The sequence below is a fragment of the Sminthopsis crassicaudata genome, chromosome 4, assembly GCF_048593235.1.
Source record: "Sminthopsis crassicaudata isolate SCR6 chromosome 4, ASM4859323v1, whole genome shotgun sequence".
In the NCBI taxonomy this organism is placed as follows: Eukaryota; Metazoa; Chordata; class Mammalia; order Dasyuromorphia; family Dasyuridae; genus Sminthopsis; species Sminthopsis crassicaudata.
In genome coordinates this window covers 412,343,782-412,365,638 of record NC_133620.1, presented here as the reverse complement: position 1 = coordinate 412,365,638, position 21,857 = coordinate 412,343,782, and the positions used below count along the sequence as shown (strand labels likewise).

The window sequence follows — 21,857 nt, the reverse complement described above, 5'->3', positions numbered from 1 at the left end:
AATAACACTCTGTATTTATATCAAATTTTCTTCTGAGAATTTAAAACCCTTTACAGAAAATAACTCAATAATTTTCACAACCCCCCTGTGTGGTATGGATAGTTCTGGAGAAATTGCCCTAAATATTTAATCCAGCATATTACTCCATGGTAATTAACTAGAGTGTTTTCATTATTTTTCTTTTGTTTTTAACTCCTAAGTTGCCCATTAACATAGTATTAATTACTTGTTTTATTAATTTGAAGAGGTAATTCATTAAATAAACACTTTCCCTTTGCCTCTGGGTGCTAAAACTTCCTAATGAAATAGGCATATCTAAGTGCATCTTAAGTTAGCTCTTTTATATACACTATTAAAGTATCAATAAGCTGTAGTGCTGATTGAGCCAAATTGGAAAGGATGACAAATTTAGAATTTCTCAAATGAAAAGGAAACCTACAAATATTAAATAGAAAACAAGACCTGCCCATATATTTTATAATTCCAATCACATGAAAATGCATTATGGTAAAATGGAAACAACCCCAGACCTAACATCAGGTGACTATATATGAGACCTATTTTTTTTTCTCATTTTTCAATCCTATCTGACTCTTTCTGATCTCACTGGGAATTTCCTTGGCAAAGATGCTGGAGTGATTTTGCCATTTCCTTCTCCAGTTCATTTTAAAGATAAATTGAAATAAACAGATAAAATGACTTGCTAAGGATCCCAAGGAGAGTAAGTATTTGAGGACAGATTTGAATTCTTGATTCAAGCCAGCTGCTCTATCCACTGTGCCACTTAATGGCTCTAAGAAAAGACTTAGGTCTGCTTTACCTTGAATAAATTCATTCTTCACTTGGGCCTCAGTTTTTCCATTTATAAAATAACGACCTTGAAAAATTTAAGAAAGAAAGGTTTTGTTATTGATGTGGTCAGTTATGATAATAGTTTTCCTGATATTGTTGTTGTTTTTTTGCATTCCTGGTATAAAGCCCACTAGATCATACTATATCATCTTGTTGATAAGTTCCTATAATCTCTTTGCCAATATTTTATTTAAAACTCTTGGATCAATATTTATTAAGGAGATTGGTCTATAATTTTCTTTCTCTATTTTGGCTCTTCCTGGTTTAGGTATCAATACCATATTTGTGTCATAGAAGGAATTTGGCAGTACTCCTTTTTTTTTTTTTAATCTATTTTCACAAATAGTTTATGTAGTATTGGAATTAATTGTTCTTTAAATGTTTGGTAGAATTCACTTGTGAATCTATCTTCCCCTGGAGATTTTTTCCTTAAGGAGTTCATTCTTGGATTGTTCAGTTTCATTTTTCTAAAATGGAACTATTTAAGTAATTTATTTCCTCTTCTGTTAATCTTGGCAATTTATATTTTTGTAAATATTTATCCATTTTGGTTAGATTGTCAGGTTTGCTGTCATACCTTTGGGCAAAATAGCTCCCAGTTAATGCTTTAATTTCTTTATCATTGGTGGTAAATTTACCCTTTTCATTTTTGATGCTGGTGATTTGGTTTTTGTTCTTTATTTTTTCTAATCAAATTAACTAAAATGTATCTATTTTTTTTTTCATAAAACCTACCCTGAATTTTATTTATTAGTTCAATAGTTTTTTAGTTTCAATTTTGTTAATTCTTCTTTGAGTTTCAAAATTTCTAATTTGGTATTTAATTGGGAGCTTTTAATTTATTCCTTTTCTAGCTTTTTTAGCGGCATGCCCAATTCATTGATCTCCTCTTTCACTATTTTATTCATGTAGCTATTTAGAGATATAAAGTTTCCCCTAAGAACTGCTCTGGCTATACTCCATAGGTTTTTATATGTTGTCTCATAATTGTCATTCTCTTGGATGAAATTATGGATTGTTTCTGTGATTTGTTGTTTGACCCACTCATTTTTTAGAATTAGATTATTTAATTTCCAATTGGTTTTTAATCTATCTTTTCTTGCCCCTTTACTGAATGTAATTTTTATTGAATTGTGATCTGAAAAAGAATCATTTACTATTTCTGACTTTCTGCATTTGATTGTGAGATTTTTATGCCCCAATACATGGTCAGTTTTTGTGAAAGTGTTATGTATCCCTCTAAAAAGTGTATTTCTTTCTGTTCCTATTCAGTTTTCTCTAGAGGTCTATTATATCTATGTTTTCTAGGATTCTAGTGACCTCCCTAGTTTCTCCGTTGTTTATTTTGTACTTAGAGTTGTCTGATTCTGAGATGGGAAAGTTGAGGTTCCCCACTAATATTTCTTCCTGTAACTGATTAATATATTCTGATTTAATATATTCTCTAGGAATTTGTATGCTCTGCCACTTGGTGCATATATATTTAATATCATTACTATTTTATTGTTTATGATATTTTTTATCAAGATGTGGTTTTTTTCCTTATCTCTTTTAATAAGATCTCTTTTTACTTTATCTGAGATAAGAATTGCTACCCCTGTTTTTTTTTTACTTCAGCTGAAGCATAATGAATTCTACTTCAGCATTTTACCTTTACTTTGTATGTGTCTCTCTGTGTGAGATGTGTTTCTTTTAAACAACATAATTGTAGAATACTGTTTTTTCCACTGTGCTATTTGTTTTCATTTTACAAAATTCTTCCCTTTCACATTAACATGATTACCAGCTTTGCATTTCCTTCTATCCTATTTTCTCCACTGTATATACTTTTGTAGTCTCTTTCCACCTGTCCTCAGTCTTGGTTTTTTTTTTTTTAACCCATTCCACCCATTACCTTATCTTCTATCAACCCTCCCGTTATCTTACCTTTCTTCCTATTGTTTCTGCTCTCCGTTCTATCCATCCCCTCTCTTTCCTTTTCCTCTTTCTTCTCCTACTTCTTTTTAGAGCTAGATAAATTTCTATACCCTCCTGAATAATTGTTATTCCCTCTTAGAGCCCAAACTGATGAGACCAAGCTTCAGACAATGCTCATCCTCCTCCCTTCTTTCTCTGAATTATAACAGATCTTTTGCACCTCTTCATGTGAGTTAATTTCTCCCATTATATCTCCCTTTCCCTTTTCTTCCAGTACAGACCTTTTCCCATCTCTTAATGTCTTTTTTTCTTTGATGTCATCACATCAGGGACCATTCACAATCACATCCTTAGTCCATATGATGCCCACTCTGTTTGTCCCAGGAACAGATTCAGTTCTCAAGAGTAACAGTTATTGTTTTCCCATCTAGGGATGTAAACAGTTCAACCTTTAAATGATACATTTTCCCCCTATTTAACTTTCTATATTTCTCTTGAGTCTAGTGTTTATACATTAAATTTTCTGTTTAGTTGTTGTTGTTTTTTTTTTTTCAATAGAAATGACTAAAAGTTTCACATTTCATTGAAGCTCCATCTCCTTCCCTGAAAGATGATGCTGAGTCTTGCTAGTTTTTTAACCCCAGGTCCTAGTGTATTCTACAGTATTCCATGCACTCAGAACTTTTATTGTAGAAACCAGATCCTTTTGATCCTTAATATTTGAATTGTTTTTGTCTAGCAGTTTGCAGTATTCTTTCCCCCTTTTTTTCTGTTACAATCCCCTTTCTATCTCTAGTTTCTTTTTTATATTAAAATCAGAATTATACATGTATTCTCAATGTATACACATAACAGAAATACAGTTCTCAAGAGTTTTTCTTTTTACCTTTTTGCAATTCTATTGAGTTCTATATTTGGAGGTCAAATTTTTTGGTTAGCTCTGGTCTTTTCATCAAAAATACATGGAATTCACTAGTTTCATTGAATATCCATCTTATTCCCTGAAAGAAAATGCTCAGTTTAGCAAGGTAATTTATTCTTGGATGCATTCCAAGATCCTTTGCCTTTCGGAATATCAGATTCCAGGCCCTTCGATCCTTTAAAATGGAAGCTGCTAGGTCCTGGGTAATCCTTATTGTGGCTCCTCAGTATGTGAATTGTTTTTTTTCTAGCTGCTTGTAGTATTTTTTTCCTTGGTCTGATAGTTCTCAAATTTAGCCACAATATTCCTTGGGGTTTTAATTTTGGGGTCTCTTTCAGGAGGTGTTTGGTGAATTCAGTTTTCTGAATTCTTTCCTTGAGGTTGTAATTCTGGAGTTTCACAACAATGTTCCTTAGGGTTTTCCTTGTTAGGCAGAGATCATCCAGAGATAATTGATATATTCTTTCAGTGAGTATTTCCCCCATTGTTTCTAGAATATTGGGGCAGTTTTCCTTAATGATCTCCTGAAGAATGCTGTTCAAGTTCTTGTTTTGATCATGGCCTTCAGGTAGGCCAAAAATTTTTAAATTATCTCTTCTGGATCTAATTTCCAGATCAGCTATTTTGCCAATAAGGTATTTTACATTTTCTTCCATTTTTTCCCATTTTTTTTAGTTCATTTGACTGATTCTTGCTATCTTACAGAGTCATTAGCTTCCATTTGCCCTATTCTTGTTTTTAATGTGATTTTCTTCAGTTATCTTTTGTATCTCTTTTTCCATTTGGTTAATTCTACTTTTTAAGGAGTGGTTTTCTTCAGTTTTTTTTTTTTCTTCCTTTTCCAAGCTGTGACTCTCTCATCCATACCTCTCATTTCTTTTCTCATTTTTTCTACTATTTCAAGCCTTTTTAGGCTTGAGACCAATTCATGAAACTCTTTGAGATTTCTTCTGTGCAAATTTTGTCCTCATCTGAGATTTTTTTTCCTATTTCTTTCTCATTTTCTTTCCTTTTTTTTTTTTTTTTTTTTTTTTTTACTTTTATGGTTCAGCTCTGCTCATGAAGTAAAGGGGGCACTGTCCCAAGCTTCCTATGCATCTCTGAGCCTTGCTTTTGAGCACAGGTGCTCCTTGTATAGCTTTGCCTGACTTTTTCAGGAAACAGCCTGGTTTCCTACTTTCCCTTTTGACCTGGGACTGGTAGCTGCCCCCCTGCTGTGTTCTTCTACTGAGCCAGGATCAAGAGTCTTAGTTGCTCATTTATTGTGGTTAAGACCCTCTCATCAGATTTCCCAGAGTCTATCTGAGATGGGCTGAACATCCTTTCCATCCCAGCAAGACTGACCTTTTTTGAAGTTTTTCAGGTCTGTCTTGAATGATCCCATTCCATCAGACTCTTTTCAGAGGCTTGGTTTCATGTGTTTTTTGAGGGAAACTGGGAGAGCTCAAACAGCTTCTTGGTTTCAACTGCCATCTTGGTTCCACCCCCAGAAGTCTCTCATAACTTACTTTGAATAAATACATTCTTTACTTGGGCCACATTTTCTCCATTTGTAAAATAAGAACCTTATAAAATCTTTTGATTTTTGTACTACTTAGATTGAGTGAGTGCTGAATCACAATTCAGACAAACAGAGCCTACATCAGGTTGAATCCCTAAGTGAAAGGGGAAGTCCTTGAGATAGACATTTTGTTTTATTTTGTTTAATTTTTACTTTTTTATCTTAGGTTTTACTCTTCCTGTGGTCCCTTTTGTTTTTATCTTTTTTCTCCCTGTCAGTGTCTAGTATATTTAGTGATTGGCTTATACTAGCTACTTAATATGAGCTAAGCAAGTTGACTTCCTGTTTCAATGGACTCCAAATTTTACTTTCCAAATCCTATAGGACCTTTCCCTTCTTTCCTTCTTTTCCAGTTGATTCTTTTGTCTCTATGCCTACTCAATTTGAAACTCAGCCTCTTGTCAACCAATCTCTGCTATCTGCAAGACCTTTGCTCCCATCCTTGCCTTCCCTGACCTGTTATTGCATGAATCTACCATACTACCAATCTTCTATAGAATATCCAGCTTAGCCCCTTTGTCCAGGATATGGCAAGACTAGTATTCCAAAGGTCACAAGCTGTGTTTTAATAAGAAAGAAAACATAGTGTCAGCATGTCTCAGCCAATATATACATATGTACACATACATATATATATATTTTTTCTTTAATAACCTTTACTTAGTAGTAAAATTAGAATGCATGACAAGAAAGAATCTTGGAGCTGGAAATGGCTTTACTAGCCATAAAATTAAACTAATTCCTGAAAAAAGAAAATCTAATTGAACATCATCACATTTTGTATTTTCTCATAGAACAAGATAAAAAGGGATATAATTTTGTGGTGAGCCTTTTTTGGAAAAGATGCTACCTAGATATTACCAAACATATTTTATGTCTAGTTTGTCTCTAACATTATTTTGTTGGAGGCATATTGAAAAACTTGGGTTGTGACCAATTACATGGTGAAGATTTGGCTTCCTGAGGAGATATGCTAGAAGTTGTAACTTCCCCATCCTACTATCTATCTATCTTCTTTCCTACAGTTCTTGGAAATATAGTACTATTGGAACTTGGAATATTAGTCTAGTAAATGTGGTGCATGTGTTAGTCATGACATTTCTTCTGTTCTTTAAACCCTTTATTCCTTCTGCCAATGAATTCAACAACTCTTCTTCATTTCTATTGACCTTTAGTATTGTTTATCTCTCTTGATCTCTCTGCATTTTTATGATTAGCTCATTATATGTTGAGCTCCAGCATTTTTCTTTAGGAAGAGAGCTCCTGTCTTTCATAGAAAGCAATGGGATAATACTAAATGTACACATTTGCACTTTGGAGCTATAGAAAATGCTTTATAGACTGCAAAGAAAAGGTCACTTTTTGAAGAATATAAAAATGTGATTTAGATGATGCTAATGTCATCATTTAAGACCTTAAAAGAACCACTGTGAATTAATATAACTTTAAAGAGTCTATCATGATTACTTTTAATGTGTACATTTTAGTGATATTGCAGTGACTTTGCTCAAGTGACATTGTTGACAGTGCCCTTTATGTTCCAGGCATAAAATTAATTTAACATTTGAATAACATAAAGTTAATTAATATTTAATAAACATGTTTTCTTAATTAACAAGTCTTTGAAACATCACATATCCCAAGCTATTCATCCTTCTTCACATAATCCCAATAGAGCTGGGAGTGATTTTGTTAAATTGTCTGACAAAACCTAACTCAGCTACTTGTAACTTACAGTTGTTCACCTTTGTCACTTTGCAGCTTTTCCCTGCTAAAAAATTTAGTTTGTCTTGAAGTTGAATTGTTGTCTGGATTTCCAATGCAGTTCACAGTATGGCTACAGAATATAAAAAGCTATTGTCAGAATCTATTTCTGGCTTAGTTTCCTTAAAGTACATGGGAATTTAAGAAGACAACTTACACATTCTCTTGCCATCTTAATTTGGTCCAGGGAAATTAGATTATAGATTAATGTGAGTAACTAATATAATGGGTATTCTATAAAGATAATACTATATGACCTATAATTTAGATAATTTAAAATTATTTAATTTAATTAATTTTCAAAGAAAGTACATTTTTCTTTTTTTGTGGTGAACAAAAGTTCATATTTTCATTTTCCCAACAATTTTAAGAAGGAGGAAACTAACTTGTAAAATGACATTCTCGTTGGCATTTTCCTATAGTATATGATTTCTTTCCCATAAATACAGAATTTGCTATTATAAGTTTTTTGAGGGGGTTGGGTTAGATAATTTATAAATCACAATTCCAAGCATCTACAATTCAATGTCCACATTTTTTTAAAGTTATATATACATATTTGTGCTATTGTAAGGTTTTTCACTGTAAAGTACTTTACGAGACTGGGGTTTTTAGAACTCATTGGTCCAAATTAAATTAAATTGCTCTCCATATATATTTAATGATTATGCAATTTTTTGTTATTCTGTTAATTTAGTGTCTGCATTACTTTCTGAGTGGGACTCCATATGGATATTTGAATACTCTAAAGTTAAGTTCAGCCCAATCAATAAGCATTTATTAAGTACCTGCTATGTGCTAAGCACTATATGAATTCCACTCAGGCAGCAACCATATTTATGTGATCTCCTAGATTAACATACACACACACACACACACACACACACACACACACACACACACACACACACACAGACCTAGCTCTGCCTCTCACAACTTGTCTTGAACAAATCACATTTTTCCTATATTTCAAGAAAGATACAATAGTATTGATTAGCTGAAGACACTTAATAGTAGGGACCTATAAAGTAAAGAGAGAAAAATAGACAAGACAGACAGAAATTCTGTTGTTCCTTGTACCTAACAAGTATTTATCAAGCATAAAGCTGAAAAGTTTGGAATCACAGGATGTGAAGTTAGAAGGAACTTCAGTGATCTTTTAGTGACATTTCTGATGTATGTTTATTCATATATTCATGTTTATTTTTGTTTTCACTGATGTTAGAATTCTTGGTGAGGAAATTCCTTTCTCTTCTACAGATTTGAACTTGTTTTGTTCTTTTTTTAAATTTGTCTTAAAGAGTTCTCTGGGGATATTGAGGGTATATAACTTTCCTAGTGTATATTAAGAGTGAATATTGAGTGTATATTGAAGGATATTGAGAGTGGATAACTTCCTGGTTTCACATAACTGTAGTCATGAAGACAAAGACTTGAACTCAAAATTTTCTGTCTAAAACCATCTCTCTATCCCCTATGCAATGCTACCTACTCATGCATAAACATATATAAACATGTATGTGTTTATATATATATATATATATATATATATATATATATGAAAACACATACACACACTTGTATGTTTACATGCATTCAAATATTCATACTGGCTGAAGAGCATCAGGTCAACTGTAGAGAGACAAGGATACAACTGGTTTTCTGAAGGAGCAAAGTAAATCTAATAACATGGGGACACCTGGGATTGAGTGAAGGTACAGCTGGAAAAAGAAGGGAATCAGTGATCTACAAGAAATGGATCCCCTGAGTCAGCACTAAGATTATACCACATGATTGCTTCTCCTCTCAGGTGGATGACGAAGATTCAATCCCAAAGAGGTTTACTGAATAATTATGGGATATATATTTTTAATTTTTTATATAAAGAATTGCATCTGGTTACTTTCTGAAATCTGAAGCTACAAACAGATCCCAATGAGTAAGAAGGAAAAAAAATGTAAAATTCCAGTTATGAGAGGTCCAGAGAAAGGGAAAAGACATATTTGACTAGAAAGGAAGTTGGGGACAAAATGCCATGACACTTTGTCCCAGGAATTGCTGGAGTTCCCCTAAAAAAATAGAAGTCTTCAGAATAATGTACCAAGTAGATCAGCCTAGGAATAAGAAAACCTGGATTCAAGTCATACCTCTTTCTTAGGGTAATATTTGACAACATAGGCAACTTACTCTAACCTCTCGTTCCCTAGACAACTCTTTAGAAGGAAGATGAGTTGCCTGTCTGTCAGCGGGGGAAATTACCAAACTTGGAGTTTTCTTAATCAATAGCTTCATGGGTCTAGGAATATACATACACACACACACACACACACACACACACACACACACACACACACATATATATATATATATATACACATATATATGCATACTAAGCATATACATATGCATATATGTATAAGTATATATACTATACATATATATGTATAAGTATATATGCTATAAGTATGCATACCATATATGCATGTATATGTATAAGTATATACCTTTGTATAAGTATATCTTTGTATAAATATTTCTTTTAATTACAGCATATTAAATTGGTATGGAAAAGAAACATTATGACTACCTTGCTGGCATTTCTTTTTTCATAAGTTAAAACATTTGGGCTTTAATGATTTTACATTTATATAAAATTGATAATTTCTTTCATAACAAAATTGTGAGCAGTTATATATGTGTATTGGGGGCATTTGAATATATATATATACATATATATGTATATCTGTGGGTGTATCTGTGGCTGTGCATGCTTACACACAAATGTATATTAGCATATTATTTGGCAAATATATTGTTATATGGGACTCATTTTCTTTCTTTTTTGTTCTATTTTTTTATAGATTTTAATTGCTAGCCTTATGTGTACTTACAACAAAAATGACTGGGCTGAACTTTCCAAAATGGCTGAGGTAATGGTTTCCTTAATATATTTCTCTATTTCTTTTATCCTTTTTTAGAAAATTTAGTTTTAAATAAAAAGCTACTGTTAAAAGTATCTACCATAGAGGCAAAATTGAATTGAAAAATGAGAAGTTGAATCTTGTCCATTATAATCTGTTTATCCCATGCTTTCATTAAAATGATGGAAATGTAAATTTTAAAGAAATTTCTTCTATAAAAGGGTGTCTTGTATTTTATACACTGCCTAAAAATCTTTATTCTATGAATCTGTATACTTTTTATTTGCATATTAAGCAAACTGTATATTATGATGGATGCCATGATAAAATTTAATTCTACCTTTGAGAGTCTAACTTGATCTTACCTTGCCTTCAGGCAAACTAGTTTGACAGCACCAGAAGAAATTTTTGAATAAAGAACTCTTGAATATTTAAAGTATAAAAAGTTCATTTAATACTATTCTCATTTTAATACAAAACTTGCTTAAAATGATAGAACAGAAAGCTACAATATACAATACTATTCAGTAAATTTCCTATAAAATGCATACAATCTTACAGAAATCCAAACAATGAGCTCAAATTGATAATTCAAATGGGAAAAATGCCTATTTAAAAACATATGCCTGCATCTATCAATCATGAAAGCACTTTAGTAACAATTAAATAGAACTTTTAAAAGTATTTTTTGAAAAATTGAGTGTATCTGATAATACTTGTTAATTGGTTTTGTTTCCAAAGTGTTACAAAGCTTGTTATGATACTTTGAATAAGTTTTTTTTTTTAAATCTGGACACCTCAAACCTGTGAGGGAGGGAGGAAAATCACTTCTGGGATTTATAGAAATGAAATTAAACATTTTCAGTAATGTGCTTTGTGATCCTCAGTACTAGGTCCATTTTATACATGTATTTACCTAATTGAACATGAAATCTACAAAATCTATGCAATGACATGAGCTATGTCAATTTTAAGTTGATTGTGATGAATGGGTTTATCATGCTGATTGATCTTCTTCCTTTTTCTTAAGAATCCTTAAAAATCATTTTCTCCAAAATGGTTATCAATTTAGATAGATCTGTGTTTACATTAGTATTTGGGAAATTAGAGCATTCATGTACTGAACATACAAACTCTTATAGATAAGTAATTCTCACAATCTCAAATCCTTTTAATTGACATTTTTTTCAGTGCCATATTTTAGAGTTCTATTCATTATAAAAAGATTTTCTAGGTTTCCTGAACCACCAAAGCAGAGTCCAGCTAATTCATCAGAAATATCAATCTGTAAAAGAACTTGGTACTAAAACATTTAAATCTATCAACTCAAAATGTAGAGGTGTCCATGTTTTGTCATAAAGGAGGATATTGTCTGTGTTCTCCACAACTTCCTTCAAAGCATCAAATTGAAATAATTTCATCACTCCCTAGTGCTAATAGCCACAAGATAAAGAATCTTAGCGTTGGAAAAAATCTGAGAAACCCTCTTGTTCAACCCATATCTGAGAAGGCATTCTCTCTACAAAGTTACCTTCAAATAGTCATCTAATTTGCACCTACAGATGTTCATTGAAGAGAACTTTGGGGTCTATGACCTCAGATTGTGATAGCTTTAATTATTAGGGGAGTTTTCTTAACAAATATACCCACATAATCAACTGGCTCTACAATCCAATAATTGTATTTCTCCCAGTGCTATATTTCATACACAAACTATCCATAATTGTTCATCTTGCATTCCTATCTTAACTCTGACATTTATAGCCACATAAATTATCAAAGATTACTTTTATCTGACTCATTTTCTTAAAATATAAAATGGTAAAAATGGTGTTTTATACGATCATCAAATTTGAGAATTAAATGGTACCCACCTCCATGTCTCCCTAATAAAATTTCTATATGAAAGGAAGCCCTGCTATAACATACCCATCCAAGTAAGTGGTCCTCCGTACTTTATTTAAGACTTCCAATGAGGAGGACCCCAGCAGTTCTCAAGGCAACCCATCCTATTTTAGAGTAGCTCTACGTTTTGGGGAACCTCTTTACATCTTTCATTTATTGATTTTCATTCAGTCCGCTGGGGAAAAAAAAAAAAAAAAAAAAAAAGTCTGGCTTTTCCATTGCTTCTTCATTCTAAATATCTCCCAGTTCCTTTACAGTTATTCATATTCTTCTCAAATCATGAGCCTATATTTAAGCACAATATTCCAAGTGAGGGCAGAGTACAGTGGGACTGCCATTTCCCAGTGACGGTGTTATGCTTCTCTTATATATTCCAATATTGCATGAACTTTTTGGATGCCACACAACACTGCAGACTCATATTGAATGTATAGTCCATTAAAATACTCAAATCTTTCCAGATCTGTTCACAAATGCTTTTATACTTTTTAAACTTATAAAACAGATTTTTGTTTTTATTGTTCAGTCATTTTTTAGTTACATACAACCCTTTCTTATGGAGTTTTCTTGGCAAAAATACTGAAGTGCTTTGCCATTTTCTTCTCTAGCTCATTTTCCTGATAAGGAACCTGAAACAGGGTTAAATAACTTGTGGAAGGTCATACAGATAGTAAGTACCTGAGGCTGGATGTGAACTCAGGTGCTCCTGACCGCAGGATCGGCACTCTACCAATTATGACACCTGGCTGCCCCAATTTTTTGTTTGTTGGTTGTTTTATTTTTGTTGATGTTTTTACATATGTTTAAGACTTTACATTTATCTTTATTGAATTTCATCTTATTCAATCAACCCAATACTCTAGTGCATAGGATTAGCAAATTACAGAATGAGGCCAAATTCATCCCTTATTTTATTCTTTGTAATAATCTAGACGAACTATATACAATATTTCTCCATCTACCTCCTCTACACATCTATGCTGAGATCAAATGAAATAATAGATATAATGAAATAAACTACAGTGTTTTATTTTTATGCCTATTATTTTAAAACATTAATTTTCTTGTCTTCAGCATAGTTATAACAACTTTTATTTAGTATCCTTGACATTTATCACCAGTATTTGATTATTTTAAAGGTTTTAAAACTTTTTTTAACTTTACATTTATTTTAAAAATTTACTGATGCTTCCCTTTCAATGTTTTCGTCACTTTCCAGTGTCCCCCCAACAAAAAATATATAGTTTAGCATAACAAACTGACTACATTTTATACTTTATTCCTCACCCAATCATAGTATAATGCTTATTTTGAAAAAAAAGAAGATATACTTTATTTTTAGTCCTTTGAAGTCAAAATCGGTAACTTAATTGATCAAAGTTTTAATACTCTTTATTATTAATTTCCTTTATATAATTGGAATTATCGACTAGAGTGTTGTTTTGGTTCTACTTCTCTTTTTTCATTATCACAGCTAGTCATATCAACACATAGTGTCTTATAGTTTGTCAAAGGCTTTACAAAAAGTGTTTCATTTCACCCTCACAACAACCCTGTGAGGGTTCTGTTATTACTGGACAGTTGAGGATCACACAGCTCTTAGGTATCTGAGGTTGAATATGGATTCAGTCTTCTTGATTCCAGGCCAAACACTCTATCTACTATGCCACCTGACTTTCTTATTATTTCACCTGTCTTTCCAAATATCTTATTATTCTTTATGTCTGTCATGTCTTATGATGCAATAATACCTCATCATTCCATTCTTATGCTACAATTTGCTCTGTTCCCAACTGATGGGCATCCATATTGTTCCCAATTCTTTGCTATACAAAAAGTTCTTATACCACTGATTTCTCCTGTCTTTGACCTTCCTGTAACATGGAGCCAGTAATGCTATCATTAGATCAAAGCGTATTCTTAAAGTATTTAAATATGACTGTTCCTTTCATATTTCTCCAGTGTATTTGGTAAAATTCATTTAGCACTTGTAGACTGATATTTCTTTCCTATCTATAATTTTCCCCATTCCTTTGAAAAAAATTTCCACTTTGAAATCTTGAACCTCACTCCCTATGAGTATTTAACACAGAAGTGTATTATAACCTTCTTGAATCAGTTTGGAAGAACTGATTATTAAATTTTTCATTTGAGTATTTATACCTTAAAAATTGACAAAAACTACAAACTATGGCTTGATTTATTGTTTTATTGATTTTCTAGATTTAATAAAGTGGTAATAATAGAGAATAAATTCAAAAAATATGTTGTATATACATTTTTTCCAGGATGACTATCAAACATTGATTAGTATATCCTTGTTTGACACTGTCATACTTACCTCTGTGATATATTTGTCATATGTGCATTTCCTTAGGTCCAGCTGCTCTCTTTATTTCAACTTCCTAAATACAATTGTCATCCTCCTCTAAAGTGATGGAGTACAAATTTGGTGGCTCCAGCAGATGAGACTAAATCATCATGGAAACATTGTAATGTCTATCTGTTCCATTTCCCATCGATTTATTGTTGTTCTTTGACTCATAGCTACAAATGCTGCTGGCTTGTGATCTTGCTTCTAGGAGCCTAATATCTTCAGGCTCCACTTCTTTGGGCTGTATTGTTAACTGGCACTATTTATATTCTTCTTCTAACCTCCCTGGTGAAATTCTCAATTGAGATTTTTCTCCAAACTGGTGTTATCCTTGGCTATCATGTCTTTCTCTTCACTTGGCAAGAACAAATATTTGCTGGCTGAGCTGGTTTCAGAGGTTTTTCAACCTTGGGGTGTGATAATCAGTGGTTTGTTTTTCATTCCCATTATTTTCCAGAGCTGACAGCTTGTTTAACTAGGTCAGATTGGTGCTCCTATAATTGTCTTTTCATCTTTATCCCTTTCTCTAATGTGGTATTGATTTTGACCTTTGGTCTAACAAGTCAATGATCTGACTGCACAAAGACAGTGCCTTCTAAAATGACTGCTAATTCTGAATTAGAATTAATTAGTTAAGATAAAGTCAGTTCTATTTTCTGATATGATGCTTGGTGCTCACAATGATCAACACTCTCATCTGATCTTGAAGGTTTACATGTTAAACAGGCAAGAGATTTCTGAGTAGTATATAATCTTTTGGTTTCTTTCCTTTAGCTCTAAACCAATTTTTCAACATGCTTTGATATATTCACTCTCACATCAAAGTCTCCAGATATCTCAGTGCAAATTGCTTTAATTTCAAAGATCTCATCAAGTTCTTTGTAGAATTTCTCTAGTCCAAATTTTGCAACAGGTGTTAACATATAACATATATTTTGTAGTTATCTTTGTAGTGGTCTTTTCCTTTATTTTCTTTGTGATAAATGCAAAGCAATATGACCAAATGTCCATCTAAATGACTTTTTATTACCTTTGTCAGTGTGATGAAATTGACTTTGTCAACTCTTTTATTCTTCTTTCTGGAGACATGAGACAGCTTTTTATTTTGCTACAGATTATTTGTATGCACGTGTGTATATGCACACATAAATATGTATGTGTATATACATGTATATATGTATTAGTATTTATATATACAATATATATCAAGAATGTCAGTATTTCTATAGTTCACTTTTCTAACATATCAATTCAAAAGCAGAAAAAAATTAAACTTGTATACACACACACACACACAAACCACTTACATACACACACATCCTTTACCAAAATGAAGAAAAAAAACTGCTTTTAATGCAATATTGAAAAAAATAGGGATTTTTAAAAATGAAATATCATAATTACATAGGCTTATTTCAATATTTTAGGAATTCATGATTATATCCATGTTAGTGTTCTTTCTACCAGAAAATGCTATTAATATCTTCATTTTATAGTTGAAGATACTTAGATAAATAAGATTTAAATGATTTGGCCAGGATCATGCAGCTAATAAGTGTCAAACCAGATTTGGACTGAAGTGTTCTTTACTTCTGGCCAATTGTGACATTTAGATGTTTCTGTTTACAGAATAAATATAAAGTATTACTATTACACATATACATACTTTAAAATGATATGTTTTGCTTCACCTAAAGTGATTTCAAAATTTTTACATCTCAAAATACTGTCACCTAATTTTAAAGTAAATATATTTTCCAGGTGGAGATGATATAGAACTCACCACAATGTCAGATCACAAAAATCTCCCCAAATCACACATAAATAATGATGAAGTCTAATAATTACAAATTATCCCTTTAATTCTGTGTCTAGAACATTCATGAGCTTTAAAACTTATTTATTTATTTATAATGAGACTAAATCTTATTTTCAAAAGATTTTTTTTATTATTGCTGTTAATAATATTGTTGATGATAGAGGCAGGTTATGAACTAGATAGAAAGAAAGAAAACAATATTGCAGACCACAACACATCCAGGTTCACTCTTTCTATGTTTTTAAATATCCTCTCATAAGCAATGCTCCCCAAATAAAAGGGTCTTCTAATTCTCTTGACATTATTTTGGTACCAGTAGGATATCCACTTTATTCATCAATTATCTTCTCACATGAATGGCCCTCTTTTCTGGTCATATATTCTTCAATATCATCCTCTATGCCCCAGTTTATTAAACTGCAATTGGCAGCCCCAAATGAAGTCTTGTTAACTGAGTGTGGTGGTCAAGAAATTATGATTCCTTATCATTAAAAGTGTGATTTGTTTACCTATTATATATCCCTGTATCCCTGGGAGACTATAAACATTTCTCAGACTAAAAAAAAATCATGAGTGAAAAAAGTTAAAGTCCTGCTCTATATCAGCTTTCTTCATGATTTGTGTGAGTTGTGGTTGGTAATACCCTGTAGTTGCCCCTTTGGGCGACTGTCAATAGAACACAAAATAAATTATTATGTTTATCTTTATGTTTTGAAATCTCTCATCAAGATTAAAATTATGCCTAAATCTTACTGAAGTAAATATATTCATTAAATAATCATTTTTCCACCATCTGCAAAGCACTCTGTTAAGCGATAAGGGAGATCAAAGGTAATTAAGATATAGGTCCTGCCTCAATGAAGCTTAACATGGAACAGAATGGTTTCAAATAAAGTCTCAAACTCAACAGTAGTTGAAATCAGTCATTAAATACCAATTGTATAACTTCGAATTCTACTGCCAGAGTGAATTTTTGATGCTACATGGTCCTAAGGGCATAATTAAACTCTGACCCCTTCTAATTCCTCAAAGATGCAAAGGGCTCTTTATGACAGGTTGGGAGGGTAAAATGATATAGAAGAAGGTGGTTTACAGACTTAAAGACCAGGAGAGTTGTAGTTCTTCCTAAACTGGAATTTATGATTTCATTGTTATTAAAATTCCCTCTATTAATGCAGATCTGGAATTTTTCAACAACTTAGTTTTAGAGAGTTCCCTTGGGGCAATGAGAATTTAAGAAGTGACTAAGGTCACACAGCCTGAAGGTGTCAGAGGTACCAGGCCTTGGAACTGGAGGTGCTGTGGTGCTTTTTTTTTTTTTCCTCTTCTGATTTATATTACCTTCATAAGTGTGAGCAAATTGCCTATCTTTTTAGGTTCAGTTTCCTTATTTGGACTAGGTCAGGCCTTCTTAAAACTTTTTTCCATTCACAATCCCTTTTCACCTAAGAAATTTTTATGTGACCCCAGATATATAGCTATATAAAAATGTATACTAATTAGACATTTGCTGATAAGAAATTATAATTTTACAACCCCTACATTCAGTTACAAGACCCTATATGGGGATCACAAACCACATTTAAGAAGTTGAGGACTAGATAACCTCACAGGATACTCAAAATCCATGACATTTGTTTTTAAAACATAGAAAATATCAAAGACCTTCAAGACTTATTAAAAGGTTTAGTAAATTAAGAATTTAAAATAAAACTTTTTTAATGGGAAGAAAAGGGACTATTTATTGGTAAAAGGTTTTCTCACTGATGAAATTCACCTTACCAAAAGTCAAGTTCAAACTTGAATCCTGACCTCCCTAACTCCTATACAAGTTCTCAATCTCATATCTTCTATTACTTCTCGATAGGTTCTGTATTACTTAACAGAATAAATATCAACTAAATTATCCATCTATTTTCTGTTTAGCAATCTACATATAATTGATAGGAAAAAACATCTTTAAAAGTAAAATATAAAAAATAGAATGTCTTGTTAGCAACAGATCTCTGAATCAGATTATATTTCCCCTGTTTTAATAACCACTTTGTGAAAATTTAATTCAACAATTGACTATGGAAAGCCCTTATATTTCCAAAGAACCTGGACCTTAGTCACCAATGTCTCTGGGCGCAGCACCTTCTAGTGTTTGTAGACTTTTCCTGGGTCTGGTTTCATGTTCAATTCTATTGCTTCTCCTCTACCTCCATTATAATATAAGGCATAAAGTTGGGACTATAGTAAATGATTATAATTTTTAAGTTTCATAATAGATTTTAAACATGACATTTTATGGGGAAAGTATTTATTTTTGTATGTCTGTGAGACATGAAACAAATCTCCAAAGAATTGAAAATTCACATTGAAAGCTTTGGAGAGGCCCATGGTAGGTGAGATGAATTTGCAGTATTAACAAATAAGGGATTTCAGAGATGAACAGCAGGAAAGCCTGACAACAGGGAAGTGCTTGATCAAAAATGAATGAACTACGCACATGTCAAGGGCAGGTATTAAAAGGGAGATAACTCAAAGTGTTCTACTCTTAATCTTGCAATGTAGGAAGAAAAGGAATAAGGCTCCAGAATGTTTGGTGAACTTTGGTGATTTGGGAAAAAAATGCCCACATTGATAAAATAGTAAAGTCATTTGAGTGTCCATGGGAGTTTTAGAAGCATCTCTATGTAAAAGGAGGGAAGAAACATCTTACAGTTAAGAACTCAGTTCAGATTCTGCTGCTGTTATCATATGTTGACCACTGGCAAACTGTGTGATTGATGACAAATCATTTAATCTCTTGGTGTCCCAGGTCACTTTCTAAGATTGTTCCAGATGAGTTGCTGACATGAATGAATAAAGGGAGTTTCCTTTACCAATGAAATAGCAAGTCTGCATAGAAATAATTGTTTCAATTATTTCGCAGCAATATAAATCTACACTGACTTTATGAGGAATATATGTGATACCATTTTCATGAGATTTAGAGATTTAATTTGTACCTTCTTACTTAAAACCTTGGTCAGGCTGCCTATTTTAAAAACATTGTCAGTCCTAGGAATTTTCAAGGTAGATCATACTAAATGTACATTTATAACCACAACCACTCAAGAAGAAGATATTTACAGATAGATTGTTTTTAAAGTGAATAGAAAATAAGCAGTTTAAACATGCCTTCATATCACACACACACACACACACACACACACACACACACAAACACAAACACACACACAAACACATATACATACATACACACTGGAAGTGCTTTTTTCTGTTCAGATTCACAAAATATGAGATGATAAAGATTTTTCTTTAAGCTGGTGACAAAATATGTTGAATGACCTTTGTTTATTCATTGACTGCTTTTTAAGCATCCTTTCTGTCCATTGTTATTCTTTTTTTAAAAAATATTAGTAGTTTAAATAGGATCAGGAAGTCCTGGATTCAAATTTCATTTCAGACATTAATTGTTACCTTGGACAAATTATTTCAATTTCTCTGAGCCTGAGAATTCTCATCTACAAGATAGTAAATTTTCAGTATGGTACCATAGGCTAAAAACAACATAGTTTTTATTATAAAACCTGGAAAGTTCAGATTAACTGAAACAGAAAATGGCAAAACTAATTTAGTTTATTTTATTAATTATAACTACTAATTTCTATTAATTAATTAAGTTTTTTCTTTTTATATATATATAAAATCATAGTTTTCTCTAGTATTCCCACTCACTCCCTAAGAGCCAACTTATATAAGAAATAGAAGTTTTCAAAGACAAAAAAAAAGTATAATTAATTTATCCATGGAAAAAGTTTGAAAGTACATGTTAAATTTAAGAAAATGATTCACAGTATTGCCTTCACCTACCATTTAGTTATCTGTCAAAAAAGGAAATGAGATTAATCTGGCAGGATCTGTTCTTCATGAAGTCATGCTAACTCTTTGTCATTACCAATTACCTTTCTAGATATTCACCAATCATCTCATTAAAGATCCTTGTCTTGAATTTTCCTAGAACTTGAAGTATAACAAATAAATTAATAACCAGGAAAGGAAATGTCCCATTCATATAAAGAGACCAGTGGATAATCAGATGCTACTTGGGTGACCATGCTATATCAATATAGCCAAATAAAAGTTCTGATATGTTATATGTATAGAATTTATGAGATAAAATGGAACAGAAGTTGCCCATGAAGGAAAGTATTCTTGATTATCCAATATATTTTCTTAAATCCTCAAAGCTATTTTGTTCATAGAATAAGTAGATTTTATTGACTGGATGACCCAAAATAATTGTTTCTCCTGAACAAAAGCAGGATAATAGCTCATAGCTGTGACTTAACTTTTTTTTGTTAATTTTAATGAATAACCCCTGTTATTTTCTGTATTGTAGTAATGGTGATAAATTAGAAATATTTATTTGTAACTAAGTTAATATATACTACTTATACTGTTTTGTCATTTATAATTCTTAATTAGTTAATTCTCACATGAAATTTCTTTGATGATAATTTCCAATAAAATAAAGTATTTTAAAAAGAATTATTAAAGCAGAAATAAAGAGAAAGTGTTAGGAAATAGTCTAAATGTTCAAGCCAGCTTTTCTGAATGTGGAAGGAGAAAATTCATTCATAAATGAAGACAGTCAAAAATTATCAATTATTTTAAAATAATTGAGGTACTGAATTTTTGAATTTACTGAAATCCATCAATAAGTAAGAATAGTGAAAGCCAAAAAGTTGGCCAGCTAGATGGGAAGGAAATTCATGTTAAGCCAAGTATTGGCCAATAAGAAATGATGAACTACTATTGTTGTACTGAGTATTTATGAGACTTTCAATTATGACAATAAAATTATGGTATTAAAGAAATTGACTAAAGGAGTAAGCTGGCTTAAAAAGAAATCTTAGATAAAATGAATTCTAGCAAAATTTCTGATTTTGTGCCTATGATTCATAGGTCATTGAGAAAAAAAAATTTCTAGTACGTGTTCCTACCAAATAAACATATAAACTGTTAATGTTTTATCTTGATATCTCATAGAAAATATATTATATATCAATTTTTCATTTATAACAGAAAATTATAACTCTTTAGAAAACTCATTTGACTTTCAAAACCCTTTATAAGTTGTCCCTTCTTCCCCCAATTCTTTTCTTAATACATTTTATGCTAAGGGGCATGATAGTAATGTTAAACAAGTTCATATATACAACATATCAAAAGCTCCCAACCAAAACTTTGCAACCCAAATTAGAAGAAAAACAGGAAACTCAGAAAAAAATATTTATAACAAGTTTCTCTTATAAAGCTCAATTTTTTAAAATGTATTGGGAATTGAGTCAAATTTACAAGTTCAAGAACCATTCCCCAATTGACAAGTGGTCAAAGAATATGAATAGAAAGTTTTCAGAGGAAGAAATCTAACCTATCAAAAGCCATATAAAAAACGTTGTGTATCACTAATAATTAGAGAAGCAAATTACAATATCTCTGAAATACCACTTCACACCCATCGGATTGACTAAGATGATTATGCACCCTCCCAAAACAGAAAATGACTGATGATGGATGGAATATGGAAATTGCATCACTACAGCACACTGAGCAAGTGCTAACTATAAGCACCCTGCTATTGATATATAAATATCTTTTACTATAAGTATCCCTTGCTTCAAATAGAACACAGGTGGTCACTTCCTCCTTGACTTCTCAGGAAGGGTGAGAGCCCTTAGGGAAGATGGGGAGCCGAACCAGACATTGTCAGCAGGCTACCTTTGGGTTGAAGGGTCTTATACCTTACCCAGAATCCCTTCACTATCTGT

The 21,857-nt window shown here is 31.9% G+C and overlaps 1 protein-coding gene across 1 annotated transcript in view; it reads left to right on the top strand.

The window, feature by feature from the left end:
* DPYD (dihydropyrimidine dehydrogenase) overlaps window positions 1-21,857 on the top strand; it is a 956,758-nt gene that overhangs the window by 607,651 nt on the left and 327,250 nt on the right. Inside the window, exon 15 of the mRNA XM_074262758.1 lies at window positions 9,878-9,946. Coding sequence (XP_074118859.1) covers window positions 9,878-9,946 — 69 coding nt within the window. The remainder of the gene's footprint in view (window positions 1-9,877; window positions 9,947-21,857) is intronic.